This window comes from Anguilla rostrata, chromosome 4 (assembly GCF_018555375.3).
Source record: "Anguilla rostrata isolate EN2019 chromosome 4, ASM1855537v3, whole genome shotgun sequence".
In the NCBI taxonomy this organism is placed as follows: Eukaryota; Metazoa; Chordata; class Actinopteri; order Anguilliformes; family Anguillidae; genus Anguilla; species Anguilla rostrata.
In genome coordinates this window covers 44458193-44473377 of record NC_057936.1, presented here as the reverse complement: position 1 = coordinate 44473377, position 15185 = coordinate 44458193, and the positions used below count along the sequence as shown (strand labels likewise).

The 15185-nt window shown below is 43.5% G+C and overlaps 1 protein-coding gene across 5 annotated transcripts in view; it reads right to left on the bottom strand.

The window, feature by feature from the left end:
• The window catches only part of cnksr2a (connector enhancer of kinase suppressor of Ras 2a), a 323355-nt gene that overhangs the window by 214576 nt on the left and 93594 nt on the right, over positions 1–15185 (bottom strand). For all 5 annotated transcript variants that reach the window (XM_064332729.1, XM_064332730.1, XM_064332728.1 and 2 more), the window contains exon 5: positions 8519–8560. In XM_064332729.1, the coding sequence (XP_064188799.1) occupies positions 8519–8560 (42 nt within the window). The remainder of the gene's footprint in view (positions 1–8518; positions 8561–15185) is intronic.

Here is a 15185-nt window from a genome sequence, read left to right as displayed (position 1 = left end):
ATTTAAAAAGCCATTCGTAAATATGTTATTATGAAATAAAATATAGTCACGTTATTGTGAAAAAGGACAATCATGAGGTGACAAATAGTTAATTATTTTGAAATAAAATGTATTTATTTAATTATTGACAAATTTAATTATTTATTTTTATATTTATTTATATAATTTCATATTTATTTATTTAATTATTAATTTAATTTAGGCACATTTAGTCCTCCACAGTGTTCCATCCTATTAAAAAGTAAACCGACAAATTTGTGGGCGGCGACAGTTTTCCGACTTGAATATCTTGATTGACATCCACATGAAGTCGTAGTATCTCCAAATGGGTATTCAGACATCATGATTGGGGTGGGGCCAGAGTGGAATGCTGAAAGCATTTTTCAAATGTCAAAGGGCAGCAAGACGTTTTCTACCAGTTTTTTTTTTTTTTTTTTTTTTGATTATTTTTCTGATAAAATGATACTATTTCAGAAGTGTTTAAATAATGGCATGGATTAAAAAGGTTTCATAATGAAGTAATGAAAAAAGTGATCTAGGGTGTAATTACCCTTTAAAAACCATGGTAGGACAACACCAGCACAAACCGAACGTGGAATCTCTCCTGAAGTTGTAAAAGTAGGGAGATCAATAATCCCTTTAATTATGTAGAATGTGTGCGATTTCGGATATTAAAATTTACATTAGTAAGCTATTATTAGCTAGGTTAGCAGTTTTATTCAGGTTACCTCAGTATAGCAAATTAACCAACGTTGCATTCAAATCCCAAATCATGTAACTAACTTAATGTTGTCTAACGTTACACTCCATAATTAAAAACATGCAGTCATACATAAAGGGACTCTTTCCTTCACGCACAGCAGAAGATCCTTCAGTTCATCCATTCTTGCGCGCAAACAATGAGACCCGGTTCCCGGAAAGGGTGCCTCCACCACAGAAGGCTGTCAGCTATTTCAGTGTGGATCAGTAACTGTGTGAGGATCCGACCGCCAAACTATGTAAAAGGTAAATGGACTGCATTTATATAGCGCTTTACAATTGATGCCTCTCATTCACCCATTCACCCATTCACACACCAACAGTGAAAGGCTGCCATGCAAGGTACCAATCAGCTTGTTGGGAGCAATTAGAGGTTAGGTGTCTTGCTCAGGGACACTTCGACACGCCCAGGGCAGGGGATCGAACCGGCAACCCTCCGACTGCCAGACAACCGCTCTTACCTACTGAGCTATGCCGCACCCCATATGTACTTCCTGAGCTATGTCACCCCCCATTTGAGAAAAGTCTCAAAATCAAAAACAATTAGAAGGGAAATGCGTGTGATCTTGATCCATATGAGCAGATTCGATACTTCACAAGACAATTTTACATTTGAGAATGTCTTATTGCCAAAAAATACACACAGAAATTAGAAAGGAGGTATTTGTGCAAAATGGAAAATATGTATTTACAAATATTTATGCATTTTTTTAAATCAGTGCACATTCATTTAAATTGGGATGGCAGGTATGCCATCCCGCCAAGTTACGCCTTGGCGGGGTGGCATGCCCCATACTTATACAGCACTGAGAGTTTGGCACTTTCCAGGGTTCCCCACAGAAATAACTGCAACAGCCACAGACACTCAGCCCTTAAAAACATGAATTGCTGTACATTCTGACCCTATTTCAACAGACAAAATTCATAAACAACTTCACATGTCCACACAATAAAGCCCCAAACTGAGGGGATTTTGCGTCTTCTTCTTCTTCTTCTTCTTTTTCCTGTTGCCTAGCCCACAAACAAAATGTCTCCCCATTGGACATTTTACCAACACCAGCCAATCCTTCACCTACACGAGCCAATCAAAATCTCACATACACAAGCAAAATAGACATATCTTTTTACCCTAAAACATTTCAAGTCTCTATAGCCAGGCTGTTTGTGGCTCAGTGGTCAATGTTACAGTCTATGGATCATAGAGTTCCAGGTTCAAGCCTTGCCTGGAGCAAGTTTCTTTAACCTGCTTTTCTCCTCCCTAATAATTGTCTATTACTTTTGAATTATTGCTTTTCCACCACATCTACCCGCCGTTCACCCAATGTATACACTGCATTATTATGTACCGCCTACACGTTCAGTTAACCAGCTACAACAGGGGTCCTCAATCTTGTCCAGAAAGGGCCGGTGTGAGTCCAGGCTTTTGTCCCAACCAAGCAGTAACACACCTGATTCTACTAATCAACCCCTTGGAATCTTTGCTAAGCACCTTGATTAGTAGAATCAGGTGTGTAACTGCCCAGTTGGAACAAAAGCCTGCACCCACACTGGCCCTTTCTGGATAAGATTGAGGACCCCTGGCATACAATATCGCCAGGCCATATGGATTCAACAGGAGCTCGGCTGTGCTTACTGGCCTGTGTTCTTCTTTAAAATCATGGACACGTTTGAAGAAAATTCACACACTGATCAGCTATGTCATGATGGTGCACTGCCAAACTTACTGACTGAAGTGCGCAAGGTTGAACAATCGAATCCCGCCTCGCTCTCAGGCAGATCTTTTCATATTTTACACTAACGTTTTCTTATGCTTATATTTGCTTTACCAAGTCACTCACGGCCAGCCATATGCATTTTGTGACGGCAAATGTATCGATTTTCTTAAAAGATTACACCAGCTGACCACTGTGCCATTTCTACAAACTATATTTATGCACCTGGCTAATGTAGAAAACGTTGTTATCAGCAAATGCCACATTTCTACATTACCTCGCCATTCTCTGTCTACCCACATATAAACAATTACTACGTATGTACGGTCTGCAACTCCCCATTAAAACATTATATGACTCAGTAATAATTATAACTGTTAGTAGTGAACATGAGACCTTATTTCACCAACTACTATAGCAAAACATTGCTAATACCATCTGTTTTATATAGGGTGGATTCAGCAAATGTGGGACACTTTTTGGTAAATTCAGTAGGAGACTACCAAAAACTTTTTTTTACTTGCACCAGTGATGTTTTTATGAATTGTTTTAAGTCTTCTTAACATCTATGTGTGGAATTTTTTTAAATGTGTTTTTGTATAGAAGATAAACACTGTTAAACATAGCATGGCACCCTCTTTCACTCAGTCGGAGTATTCAGGTGAAGTGGGACAGCATATATGGTGAAGTGGGACAGTCATTTCAAGCTTAACCCATTAATGTCCTTAGTGGAAGTTTTGAAATTCCTTTGGTACACTTGTCAAGCTAGTTGAGCTGATCACAGATCTGTTACAATTTTTTCAAATCAGCCAATGTATAAGGCAGTATTGCTTGTTTTTCTTAACATACTATTTTTAGTATTTAGTCAAAATGGTTTCAAGTTTTTTGATTATCCATGGATTAATCTCTAGAAACATAAGTTAGGAGTGTCAGATCTTTATAATGTTTGGTACACAGAGAGTCCAGACTCTTACTGTTAAAGCGCAAAAAGAAATATATTACTTATTCATTGTATAGCAAGGAAAATATACAGGCATGCACATACTTCAAAACCATGTAATTCCTATGGGATTTGTAACATTAGTGATTTCTTTCAATTTTAAATAAGTTATTTTTTACTGAAAATGTGTTGCTCTCTCTCTCTCTCTCTCTCTCTCACACACACACAAACTCCGATGCATGTAATTTTATGTAACCTCAATGTATTTATTATGATGTTCTCGTAATCATATTTTCTGTATAAACTAAAATAAAGCTTTAAGCACAAAAGTAGTGTATGTAGTATTAAGTTTCTAAACTGCACTGAATTTAGATTGCATTTGAAAAACGAGTTTGAAAAGCTGTACTTGAATTGCAGACAATTTAACCTGAACTAAAATCACATAAAGGCAAGGAATGCTGAACAGTTCATCATTTGTCTCTTCTCTCCCACTGGCCTTACACGCAACTGTGTTCTATCACTGGGTAGCTCAGTTATCCTGAAATAAGCAAAAAATATCAATAAGATTTATGATTTTATCATACTTTGTGTAAAAAAAATGTACCTGTTACTATAAAAACAGCAAGATGTGAAGTACTGACAGAAACCAAATAATCATCAGTATGGTTTAAACTAGCACCGAAATGTATAAAACTGTGGTAAATTGTAGGTTTATTACACCAGGACTGATTAAAATGTTGTCCCACTTCACCTGAAAAACACTGTCCCACTTTACCTAACATGTTTAGCAGAAGTGGGACAGTGCAAACCCCCCCCCCCCTCATCATAATAACTCAAGACAATATGACAAAAAATAATTTGTATTTTGACCAGTGTTTTAGCCACTATATTGCAGATCAAAATAGGATGTTTTTGATTCGTTTTTATTAACCCAGTAACCTTACCATTCCTTAGTGTCATTTTACATGCCGGTCCACTTTCAGTTCACTCGCAATGATCAGTCTTAGTTTGACAGCTGGCCACGCCCACTGTAAAGACGGCAGTCCAATAAAAACTATTGTTGAATGACAGTAACTATTGTAGCAACAATTCAAGAATGTTTTTTTTGATCGGCTGTTGATTCTTACATGGCAGAATAATGCAAAGCTTAAGTGTCCCACATCTGCTGATGTCCCACATTTGCTGAATCCACCCTACCATTCGATAAGGAAACTCATCTCGCTCATGGTCACTTTTTTCTTAGCACTATAGTCTCTGATCATGTCAAACTTCACCTACATGCCCATTCTGCTAAAACATATTGTTTCAACTAGTCAATTTCATAATTTGTCCTCATTTCTCTCGTACTATTGTTATATTATAATATGCAAAGATTGCTGGGACATATGCGTCCAGTGTTCCAGTTCTACTACTTCCAATTCTCACGTAAGGTGACTGATCTAGCAAAGTAAAACAGCAAAGAGGACTCCTACCAGCAGATAAGCTTATCAAAATGCCTTATAAACCTTACAAACACTAAGGGCTCTATCTTACACCCGGCGCCAAGCGCAACGCAAGCTAGTTTCAGACCGACGCAGCTGTCAATTTCCCGTCCAGCGCACACGTTGTTTAAATAGCAAATGTACTTGCGCCCATCTGAGCGCTCATGGCCCTGTTGGTCTTAAAATGAGGTGTGGTCAGGCGCATTGTTGGTGCATTGCTATCTTGAGGCAGCGGAAAGTGATTGCGCGATTGACCAACAAAAACCTGGTCTTAAGTCAATGGCACAGTATTTTACTGTTATTTTAAGGGCGCATTATTAAGATGGTAATATGCGCCTACATAGGCGGGTGCACAACGCGCAATATTTTTTAAAAAAAAACGTCATAATGGTTAGTCATAATATTTATAGATGTATTTAATTTATATATAGATGGTCTGCTTGCGCCCTTTCACTTCGGGCACGATCAAGCCGGACACCCACCGCACGCATAGCGGCCGCGAGCGCACGACGCGCGTACTACGCACGTAAGTGAAGTGTAGTTGAAGTACTGTTATTACAACAGCAGCGGGCGACGTCCTCTACACCAGATGCGAACGCGCCGCGAACCGGCTGCGAAAATTGTGCGACACAAGCGAACTGAAGCGTAGTTTTTCGCTTCTATTCTATCGCCAGGCACCCACCGCACGTGTAGCGTAAGCGGCGCGTAAGCAGCACGGCGAAGCAGCACGGCGCGGTGCATCGAGTGTCTACACAGGTTCTGTCTGTGTCGCGCAAAGGCTTGCTTAAAGCTCTATATTCCTAGTAGCTCTCGCAGTCTGCAGTGGGGTTAAACCGTGTATTTCACGTTTGTTCACGACTGTTGTTTATGGGTTAAGTGAATACTTGGTGACAGACCTTTTTCAGTTAGTTAATTTGGTAATATTTTGTTAACTCACGTAAATACGTGAGAAAGTAAACGCTTTAAAGAATTACCATAAGCTTAAATCGCAACGTAGCCTATATAATAATCAATCTCAAACTGTATTAATTTATTTGCTTGGTTAACAAGCGTGCCAACTTTATGAAGAATATGTAATGATCATAATAATAATAAATAATCCATAATGAACCATTGGGAATTCCCGTGTCGTCTTGTTATTCACGTCAAAACATTTATATGATCAGATTTAGTAAAATCAGTTAATCGTCAAAAAGATAGCGTAACAGTTTAAACTTGAACGGATATGAACACCACAACGCCATGAACGCATGAAGCTTTGAAGTACAAGTGCAATAAAGGCTTGCTTACAACTTCATTTATAAAATAGGTGCATTTTCATCGGCAAGACCACTAAATCTGATTTTTTAAAGCTCTGTGGATTATCTGATTTTTATTAACAAGCTCTTTTTGAAAGCACAACGAACGAAGACTTCGGAGAAGTCAAATTGGGTGAGCAATGGTTGGTTAAAAACTACCTTCCAACACTCAAGCTAACAAACCGCTGCTCGGTGCATTCACATCTACATCATTCAATAGGCTACGTCTTTCTGTGGTGTATTTTCAAATTTACCCCACCCCCTCCGCAAAATAAGATAGCAAAACTAAGTTTGCATTTTTCCCAGGTTCCAGTTTGTATTGGCTTGTATTTTTTAGCTGCTTATAAAATATATGGTAGGGAACTAGGGACACACCCCCAATAGCCTAATATAAGGACGAAATATAAATCAGAGCATGTATACCTAGCATTTTAGAGCAAATGACACGCGGCAAGCAGAAAAATAGAACAGAAGCGAAAAACTACGCTTCAGTTTGCTTGTGTCGCACAAGTTTCGCAGCCGGTTCGCGACGCATTGTTGTGACTGGCAATGAGGGCGGCAACGAGCTACAGCCAATGACAGCGCAAGACACGGGGTGAGGGTAAACCTGGGGGAGGAGTCGTAACACCTGCAACACAACAACATCAACAAGCATGGCTACATTATGGCTTTATTTATTATTTATTTTATTTTATTTTATTTATTTATGGCTTTATTTTATACATGGCTTTATTTACCTCCAACTCTCTCTGCAGAACAGACAATCCTTGCTGCCCGCATATCCCATATTTTCTTCCTTGTTTTTTCGCAGCAAATCAGCGCACAAGCAACTTGGATCACTCGTTCCTAGCGGACATCCATTTTTGGAAGAAAAAAATCCTGTATCGCGCATGGAATCGCCAGTGTTGGGGAAGCTACTTTGAAAGCATAGCTTTGCAAGCTACCAATTACTTTGCAGGGAATCCTCTGCATCTCACCTTGACAGGGAGCACCGATTTTTGCCACCCTTTGGGCCATATTTACTAAAGATTTGCGGGGCTTTTATTGATGCTAACGAGACAAGTAGTGTTTTTAGCTGGACCACAACAGCGAGGCCAGCCCTTCAAACGCAAATGTCTGTGACTGACTGAGTGAATGATAAAGTTACACCGCACATGTCTGTGACGTCGGCCGGTTCGGTCCAGCCATATACTAGGTTTTAACCTGGTCTTGTTCCATATTTACTAAGGTGAGGCACCAGAGGTTTAAGCTGGTAAAATGGTAGAAAAGCAGAGTCCCTATATTTAATGTGTTTGCATTAATGCATATGTATTTCAGGGTGTTCTGATGTTAGACTGAAAAAATATGAGAGGAGAAAAAGGAAATTTATGCATATGACCCACTACAGATGATTTATCATGGCTGGTGGCCGTTTGGCAAAGGAAATTGCCGATGTTGTTTAACGTCTGGGAAACGCAGGTGTTAACTTTTTTTTCCAGTAGAAGATCGGCATGGTGGCAGTTGCCGTTCATAGGAGCAAACATTGTCAGATTGTAGAGTAGGGGAGAGCCACTATTTGTAAAAGTTTTTGGATTTTTCTAATTTACTTAGAAAATGTTTAGCCTAGCATTATGAAATTTTATTTCAAACAGCTTTGACACATCAGTAGTTATTAGTCATTTCAATTACATTCATATCTTAATCAAGTCAGATACAATTGAAACCAAAGTACACGTAGTCCAATGTTAAATTCATACCACATAGTCGGTATGATTGTAACAGAGGTGCGAAATAACTGTGAGGTCATCAAATGATTCACCTTGTGGGGGCTTATTTTGAAGCAACTGTCCCTCTGTACATTATCCCTTACACTTATTGACAATAGATAACAGGGATTCTGAACAATATTCTGAGGGAAGTAACAATTTCTGAGAGAGGTTCTTGTTTTAATGAATGTTTTACTTAATTGATATTTAATTGAACAACCATAGCTTCAACATACCCACCAGTTGAAGTTTGAGATATTAAACTGGCTTGTTTTTGGCTATCTATTAAATCCCATCCTGGATGTGTCACAATGCAACATCAGCCAGCTAGCTAACACTTCATGTAATTAGGTAGAATAGCTCATTTAATATTCCTTTTTTGCATTGAACAGCAGTTAGTCAATGCCAATCATCAAATCAATAACCAATTTTAATCCTGGATCAAGGAAATTGAATGTAAAGTCTGGAACTAGCAGGTGCTTTAGTTGAGTACACTGCCGTGTGGTGTCAAAATAACAGTTGAAATTGTGTATTGGTTCTACGAGTACACTATGAGAAAGAAATGTGAAAAGGGAGAACTCACCACATGTAGAATTTTATTCTCTGTCTCATATACGGTACAATCCTGCAAAAACAAGCCAAGAATAGTTAGTCATCTTTCACCTTGAAAGGACTGCTATGTTTGTCTGTATACAAAGGTGCACATGGTGCCACTAGAGCAGCAGCTGAACGGGTAGGCCTACTGTTACGGCGAGCAGTACAGGTGGACCCAAACGCAAGACGCAGACACATAATGCAGGGAGAAACCAGACGTGATTTATTTTTCTAGGTACAGGAAACCAGGCTGGGAACCAGGGGGACAAGGCAGGTGTGGTTTGAATGATGAATGGAAGCTGGCATAGGCTGGACAGTGACAGGGAGCAGGCACAGGGCTGGACAGCGGCAGGGAGCAGGCACAGGGCTGGACAGCGGCAGGGAGCAGGCACAGGGCTGGACAGCGGCAGGGAGCAGGCACAGAGCTGGGCAGGACTGGACAGGACAGGAAGGCCGGCTGAAGGTGAGCTGGAACCGGCAAACTGCAAACAGGAAAGCAAGACAGGACGAAAGACAAGACAGAACAACCACGGAGACTGGACACACTGGACCGACAAGACAGATACAGTTAACAAGGTACCGAACAAACACGGGATCGGGGAAGCAGGTAGGCGAACCGAACGAGAGAAGAAAAAAACACAAACGGAAAAAAGTTGTTTTAACTAATCACTAGGACTGGAGCCGACATAACGCATCAGATGAACTGGCAAGGAGTTGCTGGAAAACCAAGAATATATGCTGCGAACAATCAGCGAATGCTCTGGCAAAGGCGTGCGGAATGCAGAGAGCAGGTGAGGGAAATCAGCTGCTAACGGGGTGGTGGAGCTGACGGCGAGGACCCGTCTACACTGCAGGGAGAGAACAGAGAACAAAGATCGTACGAACAAAGACAAGATACACGAGGCTAACAGAAAACATGAGAAACAGACAACTCTTTTGCACAAATATTTAGAGAACGGTGTCTGTTGGTCAGCATTCAGTCTTTGATCAAAACATGAAAAGAAGAGTTTTCTGAGGGCAGCTCCTGGGTGTCCTGTGTATTTCACTTGATGCTTTTGGGAGGATATAATGTTAGTTGGGGCAGTTGGCTTGCAGTTGGGGCAGTTGGCTTGCTGCTACCAATCGTGTCCACAGGTAGTGGATAGTGGGAGTTCCTTCAGATATGGAGGACGACAGCTACGAGCTAAGCAGGTTTTACCTGGCAAATAAGTAGTCATGGGAGGGACTAACTGAGTGGCTCCTCTAGCTCCAAGTAAAACTCCACATGTACCCTATGATTCTCCTTGACATGGCGAGTCCAGGCCGCCATCAAATAAGCCTGCAGCCATCCACCTTCCCTGTGGACCTTTCCCGTGGGCAGGACCGTGCCTGGGAGCACACGAGAGGCAGGATCGACAAACCGAGACCTGGCAGCCCCCTACAACTTCACCCACCAGAAGGTCATCTGGAGTCATCTCTTACCACCGGAATATTGATGATATGAAGCTAAGATGTGGAGACAGGGACTGCGCACCCCTCCCTTCACGTTAATCCATTCTTTGCGCAAGCTATCAATTCCACTGGAAAAGTCCTCTGGCGACAAGGCAGAGTGGTGGGGGCAGGTCGTGGATGAGACTGGAAGCCTCTAGCTTGAGCCTTGCACAGAGGCGGCACAAGCAAGATGGTCGTTGTACGGATGGGATCTAGGAACTGCATCCTACTTCGGCAGCTACCTGTGCGACTGAGCACAGGTAGCCCTTTTCAGGGTCCGCACTGCTCACCCCTCGACAGGGGAAGGGTCCAGAAAAGGCAACCTAAATATTGTCTGTTCCTCCCTGACCTGGACGGCAAACCGCAGTCGTCAAGGCATCCCTCACTGCAGTCGCAAAACAAAAAAAATATACGGAACCAAAACTTGGCTACCTGGAATGTGCGCACTCTCCTTGATGTGCCGGATGACACCGCAAGACCCCACAGACGCACCGCACTCATTGCCCACGAGCTTGGCAAATACAACATCGACATTGCTGCCCTGAGTGAGACTCGGTGAGTTTCTCAGGAGAGGACTCACTCACAGAAGTTGGGGATGGGTACACCTTTTTCTGGAAGGGCCTTCCAGAACACACCCGACGACTGCACAGATCGGCTTTGCTGTGAAAACCAAACTCCTCCATAACATTCCAGAATTCCCCCATGGAATCAGTGAAAGACTAATGACCTGGCGCATCCCACTCGCCAAGGGTCGCTCTGCTACCCTCATTAGTGCATATGCATCAACCCTGGTTGCTGATGATGATTCAAAGGATGCATTTTATGAGGCTCTTGACAGTGTTCTGTCAAAAACACCTCCCTCTGACAAGATCATCCTCATGGGAGACTTCATCCTCATTGGGCACTGACAACCTACTCTGGCAGGGAGTTATTGGGAAACATGGCATAGGCAACTCAAACAGCAATGGCCTAAGACTTCTCTCACTTTGTGCAGAACACCAACTGATCATCACCAACACCATATTTCAGCTGAAAAACAAACATAAAACATCATGGATTCACCCACGATCAAAATACTGGCATCTAATAGACTACATAATCATTCGCCAACAGGACCATAACGATGTGTCTATAACCCCGCCCTGGGCATGTCGAAGTGTCCTTGAGCAAGACACCTAACCCCTAACCCCTAACTGCTCTGGCGAATGAGAGGCATCAATTGTAAAGCGCTTTGGATAAAAGCGCTATATAAATGCAGTCCATTTACCATTTACAACTCGGGCCATGCGTGGCGCAGAGTGCTGGACAGATCAACCAATCCGCTCCAAATTCCGGCTGAAAATCTGTCCCCACCACACAAAACAGCAACCCCGCCGAAAACTAGACACCAGTGGTCTTCAGTCCCCTGATACCCTGGCGAGCTACCGTCAGAGACTCGCTGAAAACCTCCCAGCCCTGCAAGCCAACCCCCCTTGCAGCAGCACCCTCAATATTGAGCATGATTGGGCTAACCTCAGCTCAGCCATACACACAGCAGCATCTGAATCACTAGGCTTCACCAAAAAACATCATCAGGACTGGTTTGACAGCAACTCTGCTGAAATTCAACATCTCCTGGAAGAAAAGCGTAAGGCTTACACTTCCCACATCTCAAACCCACAGTCCTCCGTCCTCCTCTCACGGTGGAAAGCCATTCGTACGGAGACTCAGAAGCAGCTCTGAAACATGGAGAACGAATAGTGGCTCAAAAAGGCGCACAAGATCCAAGCCTTTGCAGACTCCAACAACACTCACGCCTTCTACCAAGCAGTCAAGTCATTACACGGACCTCAAAGACACACCATCTCCCCAGTAAGGTCTACAGACGGTTCAATGCTCTACAAGGACAAAAAACAAATCCTTGAACGTTGGGCTGCAACGGACTCCTCAACCAACAAAACCCTTCTGATCTCTCTGTTGTTGACAAACTCCCAAATCTCCCACCAGTACTAGAACTAGATGATCCACCTACCTTCACTGAGGTCCTTGCAGCAGTAAGGTGCCTGAAAAACAACAAAAGTGCTGGTCCTGACGGAATCCCTGCCGAGGCTATAAAGAAAGGTGGTTACCTCCTCATAACTAACCTACACATACTCATCCAAGCAATATGGTCCCAAGAAACTGTCCCCCAAACTTGGAAGGATGCAAACATAATCACAATCCATAAAAAGAAAGGAGATAAAACCACTTGTGGGAACAGCTATGGCATCTCCCTTCTGTCTATTGCTGGGAAGGTGCTAGCATGGGTCATGCTGTTTTGCCTGACCCAGCACATTAAGGAAAACATCCAACCTGAAACCCAATGTGGCTTCAGAAAAGGCCGTAGCACCAGCGATATGATCTTCGTTGCTAGACAGATCCAAGAGAAGGCCAGAGAACAAAACCAAGACCTGTTCATCTCTTTCCTGGATCTTGCCAAAGCCTTCAACACGGTCAACCGTCAGGCACTCTGGAGCATCCTCACAAAGTTTGGGGTTCCACCCAAATTCTTGAGTGTCCTTCAACAGCTGCACAATAGCATGCAAGCCTGTGTGCTCATCGGTGGACAAAAATCCCCACGTTTCCCTGTACAGGTTGGGGTAAAGCAGATTTGTGTACTTGCTCCAGTTATCTTCAGTCTCTTTCTGGCAGCAGTAACTCTCCTGGCACACAAGTCGCTGCGAGCCGATGACGATGGGGTCCAGCTTCAGTTTCGCCTTGATGGCAACCTTTTCAACCTCCGCCGTCTACAAGCCTTTACCAGGACCACAACCACCACCATACAAGAGCTTCAATATGCAGACGATTGCGCCCTCCTTGCCCACACCCCTGCTGCAATGCAACGCGCACTGGACACAATATCTGAAATCTACAGTGCCATCGACCTTCAGATCAACACCCATTGATGATTACATCCAAGCTTGAATCAATCGTGCTTCTTCCTCTTATGGAAGACTGCGCTCTCGCGTCTTTGAGAGCAGCAACCTAAAAGGTAGTAGTCTACCAAGCAGTTTGTGTCTCCACCTTATTATACGGTGCCGATGCATGGACCCCCTATCGATGCGACATACGCCAGCTAGAATCATTTAATATCAAGTGCCTCATGCGCATCCTGAAAGTCACCTGGCAAGAACGCATACCCCATACATCCATCCTCCAGCATTCCCAGACAACCAGTGTGGAAGCAACTTTGCTACAGCGCCAACTCCACTGGGTCGGGCACGTCATTAGGATGCCTGAACATGGTCTCCCAAGACAGACCCTATATGGTCAGCTCCTGGGAGCCAGCAGGAAACCTGGAGGCCAAAAACGGAGGTACAAGGACCATCTTAAAGAGTCACTCAAGAAATGTGGAATAAAGCCAGGGGCCCTTGAAGCAAACGCCATGGACCGCCGAGGCTGGACCGCATCCGTGAACTCTGGAATCGGCCTCCTGGAATCAAAACGCACGTCCCAGAGAGAAGCGCAACGACATCATCACGCGCAACAACCCCATGCATCACCAGCCCTCACGTGCCCCAGCTGTGGCAGGACATGTGGGTCAAGGATCGGGCTTCACAGCCACCTCCAATGGCACTGCAGCAGCGGTAGCCACAACACTCCACTAACCACCCCCCAAGGAAGTGACGTTATCTTCGGCAACAATGGACAGTCACAAGCAAGCAATTTCACTTGCTGCTTTTGGGAGGATATAGTGTTACAGACACTGTCCAAAACATGGTCAGACACCAGTACAACCATAAGTAACTGACCTCCGACCACCACCAACACATACTCAACTGTTCATTAATCGGCTGCTGATTCTCAAACCAAAATTATTCCAGGGAGACATTTACATTTTAATGGGGATGTGAAGCACTCGATAATATGACTCTAGTTCATTTGGTTTTTACTGTAGGTAAGACATGGCACAGCATTCAAAAGTGAAATTGACCCATATTTGTAAGAAAAATAAACAAGTTTTTTTGCAGCTACTAGCACTCGGGCACAGCCGTAGAAAAAAGCTAGGTTGTAAAATCACTACATTACATTACATTACATTCATTTGGCAGACGCTTTTATCCAAAGCGACGTACAAAAAGTGCATTTCATGGTCGTAGACAACTGCTGAACACGGGTTCAGTAAGGTACAATACTTATTTTGTACAGCCATTTCTAGCCGAGAACAATGAACACTATTCTGGCCTAACATCTGCAAAGCCAACTAGGCAGAAGAATAAGCTACAGTATTAGGACAAATACAAATTACCAATGAGTGCAGGGATGGGCAACATGCAACAAGTGACAGGAAAAAGGGTTTTTTAAATTTTTTATTTATTTATTTTTATTATTATTATACAGCGTGGTGGTGGTTAGTCTAGGTATAGTCTGAAGAGATGAGTCTTCAGGCCACGACGGAAGATGGATAGTGAGGGGGAGGTTCAGAGAGGGATGGGGAGTTCTTTCCACCACTGGGGAGCTAGGGTGGAGAAGCTCTGTGATCCCTTTGGGCGGGTGGGAGGGGTTACAAGGCAGTGTAGGCAAGGGTCAGGGCTTTGAACCGGATCCTGGCAGCAACCGGTAGCCAGTGAAGTGATCGCAGCAGAGGAGTGACGTGGGAGAATTTGGGGAGGTTGTAGATGAGTCGGGCAGCGGCATTCTGAATCATCTGTAGTGGCTGTATGGCACAAGCTGGCAGGCTTGCAAGGAGAGAGTTGCAGTAATCAAGGCGAGAGGTCACCGTAGCCTGGACGAGCAGTTGGGTGGAGTGCGTCGTCAGGTATGGTCGAATCCTCCTGATGTTGTGCAGGAGGAATCTGCAGGACCGTGATGTTGCCTTGATGTGCTCCTTGAGGTCCAGTTGGTCATCCAGGACCACCCCCAAGCTCTTGGCAGAGTGAGAAGCAGTCACTGTGGTGCCATCAACCGTGATTGAGAGTTCACGAAGCAAGGAGGTCTTGCACGGGAAGAAGAGCAGCTCAGTTTTGTCGAGGTTGAGCTTCAGATGGTGGCTGGCCATCCAGGTGGAGATGTCAGCCAGGCAGGAAGAGATCTTATCATTGACCTGTGTGGCCGAGGGGGGGGAAAGAAAAGAAGAGTTGTGTGTCATCTGCATAACAATGATAGGAAAAGCCATGTGAATTAATGATGAACCAAGAGATCTGGTGTATAAGGAGAACAGCAGAGGA